This window comes from Cydia fagiglandana, chromosome 10 (assembly GCF_963556715.1).
Source record: "Cydia fagiglandana chromosome 10, ilCydFagi1.1, whole genome shotgun sequence".
Taxonomy (NCBI): domain Eukaryota; kingdom Metazoa; phylum Arthropoda; class Insecta; order Lepidoptera; family Tortricidae; genus Cydia; species Cydia fagiglandana.
In genome coordinates this window covers 11,643,216-11,648,049 of record NC_085941.1, presented here as the reverse complement: position 1 = coordinate 11,648,049, position 4,834 = coordinate 11,643,216, and the positions used below count along the sequence as shown (strand labels likewise).

Here is a 4,834-nt window from a genome sequence, read left to right as displayed (position 1 = left end):
TGGAACAAACGTTAAATGGAATGTATCTACCTATAATAGATATTTAATTATAATTCTTATATTCTTATTAACATTACCCAATGTGAAAGCGTTGCCAGTTGGCAAGAATAGTACATTAGGTATTGCAGAGACCGGACAAGGGAAATTTGTGGATGAGTTTCAATTTCTGTCTAAACATATCTTTAAATTTTTTTAAAAAACAATACAGTAGTAATATAACTTCCCGTCAGCTAAAACTGTACGCGAATGTTTTTTTTTTAATTGATTTTGACCTTAATGTACATCTTAGGACTTGTGCACAAATCATGCGAGGTTCGATACGGGGAGGGAGGGTCGCGAAAAAATCACGATAGATCACGTTGGGGGAGGGGGGGTATAAGGAAACCTCACGTGTAGGTACTTTTCTACAGTGAACGAAACTAAGAAAAAAAATCTACCACATGAGTAGATACTTTTTCTCGGTTTCGTTAAACATAAATTTTCACTCTGCACTTCAAAATAGCGAGTCTATTTAAAGAAAATAGAAAAATAAACAAGATTTTCTATATACATACCTATACTATTTATCTTAAAATTTGGTTGAATTAAAAAAAATAAAAAAAATACACGTGAGGTTGTGTGGGGGGGGAAGGTAGCCAAAAACCTCACCAAATATCACCAAGGGGGACGGGGGGGGTCAAAAAGTAGCCGAAAACACGCTTGATTAATGCACAACCCCTTACCGTACTAGTTTTGACACAATAAGGTAAACTTTTCCGAGCATACTGGACACTGAGAAAATGAAATGGCTAGAAATAGAGTCTGACCAGCGAGTCGCTGCACAAGCATTTTTACAGAATTCTTCATATGGCAACAATTTTATCTGTCAAAAGTGTCAAACAACTGTCAAAATGTTGACAGCTTCTGTTACCAAACAATATTGATATTTGTGTCACATTTATGTGAGTTTTTATTTGCAAACATATGTTTGACCAGCGAGTCGCTGCACAAGCGTTTTTAGAGAATTCTATATATGGCAATAATTTTAGCTGTCAAAAGTGTCAAAAATATTGTCAAACGAGTTTACACATAACCTAGATTCTCAAATTCTCATGTTAGTTCATTCGTTACGGAAGTTTATAGTTTATATCGTATTATAATGGCTAAACCGATTAGAAGCAGTGTGAGGAGCATGTTATTTACGATAATCTGTAACTATAATCAAGTTCGACACGACGAAAATGAGAGATTACTAGAAAAGAAGCGAATATTGGACGAAATCATTCAGGCGACCGGTAAGTCATTATCAAACAATGTTGATGCTTCTTGTACCAAATTTAATTTACGAGATAGGAACATTTGTTTGTATTACTAAACTTATGATTTATTTATATTACAGCGGGCGTAGATGACGAAAATGTTAGAGAAACTATTCAAAAGCTAGCAAGCGAACTGAAGAATGTTATTGATAATAACGCATCAGAATCAAGTTATTTAGAGAAAGTGTCTACTATGACAGGTAATATAAATAATCTATATTTTCACATCTAGGTTTATTAATATTTTAGTGTTCTTTTGTTAAAATTCCTATTGTTAAAACTGTTTTTTTTTCAGGTGCAAGCATTCGTACACTACGCACAATTAAAAAAGAGGGTTCTATTAACCAAGGCCAATGGAATACGCCAGGGAAAAAACGACCCCGGCCACCAACTGTGTCAAATTTAGACAATTTTGATGTGTCAGCCATCCGTAATAAAATTAATGAGTTTTATTGCGTCAAAAAGCAGGTACCTACTCTAAGAGCCTTACATGCGGATTTGAAAGAATCTATAGGATTCTCAGGATGTTGTGAAACACTGAGGAAAATACTACACGAGAACGGATTTGAGTTTAAAAAAAATAAAGAAGAGCGCTCCATCCTCATGGAAAAGTTTGAAATATCTGGGTGGAGGCAAAGGTTTCTTAGAGCTATACATAAAAAACGGGAAGAAGGAAAAAATATTGTGTATCTTGATGAGACATATGTCCATCAAAATTACAGACCGAAGAAGTCATGGCAAGGGCCTTCAACTTCCGGTTTAGTTGAAAAAATTTCCTCGGGTAAGCGGCATATTATAGTGCATGCTGGATCAGAGCAAGGATTTGTGCCCAATGCTTTGCTTGTTTTTAGCACAAAATCCAAAGCAGCTGACTATCATGATGACATGAACAGTTCTAATTTTTTAAAGTGGCTACGAGAAATGTTAATCCCAAATTTGACTGAGCCCAGTGTAATTGTTATGGACAATGCCAGTTACCATGTAACACAAATAAATAAGCCTCCAACCATGCACAGCTTAAAGGCTGATATTCAAAAATGGCTAAGGGAAAATAATATCCCATATGAAGAGTGTTTCAAAAAGGAGGAATTGATGTGCCTCGTTGAGGAAAATAAAATTGGTCCCATATATGCAGCAGAGGAGTTATTGAAGCAGCATGGGCATGAGGTCCTTAAATTGCCTCCATACCATTGCGATCTAAACGCTATTGAGTTGATATGGAGCCTCACAAAGCGAAAAATAGCCAGCAGAAATGTGGGGCTACCGGGTTCAGATACGGAAAACTTGATCCGAGAATGTTTTGCAATGATTACCCCGGAAGATTGGAAAAAAAGTACAGACCATGTAATAAATGTGGAACGAAAATACAAGTCTAAGGACAACATTACAGACACTGAACTAGCTCCATTCATAATAGAAGTTCGGGAAAGTGACAATGACAGTGATAGTTCTCTGTCAGGAATTGAATTTCTTGAATCCGATTTCGATTATGATTCTTAAATAAATAGGCACCTTCTTTATAAACTAACAATATTAAAAGTAGATTGAAACTAAATTGTGTTTTCTTTCACCTACCTTCAGTTCAGCTCCATTATACAATATGTGACTTTTTATTATTACTAACTTTATAAGTACAACGGGAAGCATAAATATTTCCCTTGTGAAGGTTTACTTTAATAGCACAAGGGAAATATTTATGCTTAATAAATAATCGCCTGTAATTAACCCGAGTTCAAAACTTCAAAATAAAACACAAATAAAGTAATTTTTAATCCTATCAAAAATATAAATGTCATATGAGAACCAAGTTCAATATTATGACATATGCCTTGGTTGTTGACTTCAACGACCAAAGAAATGAGATTTAAAGGGTGCCGTTTAATGGTCAGTCCTGAAATTTATTTGTAACAACAAAGTATCATTTTCTATAACTTAGGAATCTTAGGATAATATAATAACTTACTTTTTGTACAGTTGAAGTAAAGATATTTATGTTTACTACATATTTTTGTAATGATTGACTGATTAGTCTACTAACAATTCGTTCCTTCGTTTTTTAGTATCTCTGATAATAATGATAACTATTCAATCATATTTTTAATTTTTAAGTGGGCTAAATTAGAAGCCAGGGGTTATAATTGCATTGCAACGATATCCTCAGTCTGTTTACTGTATTAAATTTACAGTCTGCTACGTTGCAGACTTCAGTCAGTCACTAATCAAAACAAAAATTAATTACGTATGAATTACCAAGTATCAAATTACTTTTTTTGCACTATGCTTCGTGTTACCAGTTAAAGATTTTTTGAATTTGCCGCTTTTTTTTTGTGCAGCCACTCGCTGGTCAAACTCTAAATAAGGTTTTGCTGTTTACAACCGAGTGACTTGGCTCGGAGGGAGCCTGCAAAGTTCGTTGTTAAAATCAAAGAAGTCAACTAGGTTAACGTAAGTTGGTAAAATTACGCAAATAAATTTATTAAGAGTAAATAACACGCGTTTATATTGACTAAGGCATTATTTGAAAACAGATTAGTACTTGGTTAACCCTTATCTTGGCATCGTAACACCCGTGATACATGGAACTTAAAAAAATCTAGCAGGTTCACTTTATTACCTAACACAATAGTTCTGCCATCAATATGTCGAGCTACCCTCCTTACTTATAGAAAAAAATAATTGACTCGAGTGTCATTGTAAATTAATTAGTAATAATCAACATGGCGCCGCGGAAACAATAGATTTCGGTTCGTACTGGAAGTTTTGCATTTATTTCTTATGTTAGTATATATTTTTCCATAATCTACATTTTGATATCTTTACTGTCTCTTAGTGCATACATATTTACAATGCCTTCGAATTTAAAAACATTTAATACACAGAACCTTACATGAAACTGTTATGTATTATATTTGATACACTGCCAAGAACTCAGAAATGTATATATCGAAAGGATTGTATTACATTTAATACATTGCCAAGTTATAGTCAAAATATTTTTACAGGATTTTTAATTTTTTTAATTTTTGTGGGGTTACAAAACATACTTCAATTATTTAATATTAGTTGTCGTATTATTTAGTTAATAAACTTAGATTTTTTTAAATACTAGATGTTATTTAACTATATATTCGTACGCTGTAGCATTATTGCTACGCCGTAGCCCGTAGCACGGAAAAATATGTGTATGGCAAAAAATGGCTCCAAAGTAAAAAAAATTTTTTTTTTTTTTACTTTTAATTATTTGTTTACTTTTCATATTTTACTCAACTTTATGCTGACGACTTTTTTGAAACTTTACGGGATCTAATTTTCCGCCCATGTGATCAGGTATTCGTAGATATAATTTATTTTTAAAGGTTTAATAGTCATCTGATGCTTTAGATTGCGTTTAATTAGCAGTAAATGCTAATTTCTGTTGCATTACATGTTTTATTTTTATTAAAATCTTCATTTTTCTTCTAAAAAGTAGGTAACTATTTTGTCGAGTTATTGGCACTGTATCAAATATGATACATATGATTTTCCGAAACTGGAAA

At 33.1% G+C, this 4,834-nt stretch overlaps 1 protein-coding gene across 1 annotated transcript; it reads left to right on the top strand.

The window, feature by feature from the left end:
* The first annotated feature begins 804 nt into the window (after positions 1 to 804).
* Positions 805 to 2,853, top strand: LOC134667861 (uncharacterized). Its single transcript, XM_063525253.1, has 3 exons — positions 805 to 1,274; positions 1,379 to 1,498; positions 1,594 to 2,853. The coding sequence occupies exons 1-3, from the start codon at positions 1,139 to 1,141 to the stop codon at positions 2,796 to 2,798; spliced, it is 1,461 nt and encodes a 486-aa protein (XP_063381323.1). The 5' UTR covers positions 805 to 1,138; the 3' UTR covers positions 2,799 to 2,853.
* Positions 2,854 to 4,834: the final 1,981 nt, after the last annotated feature.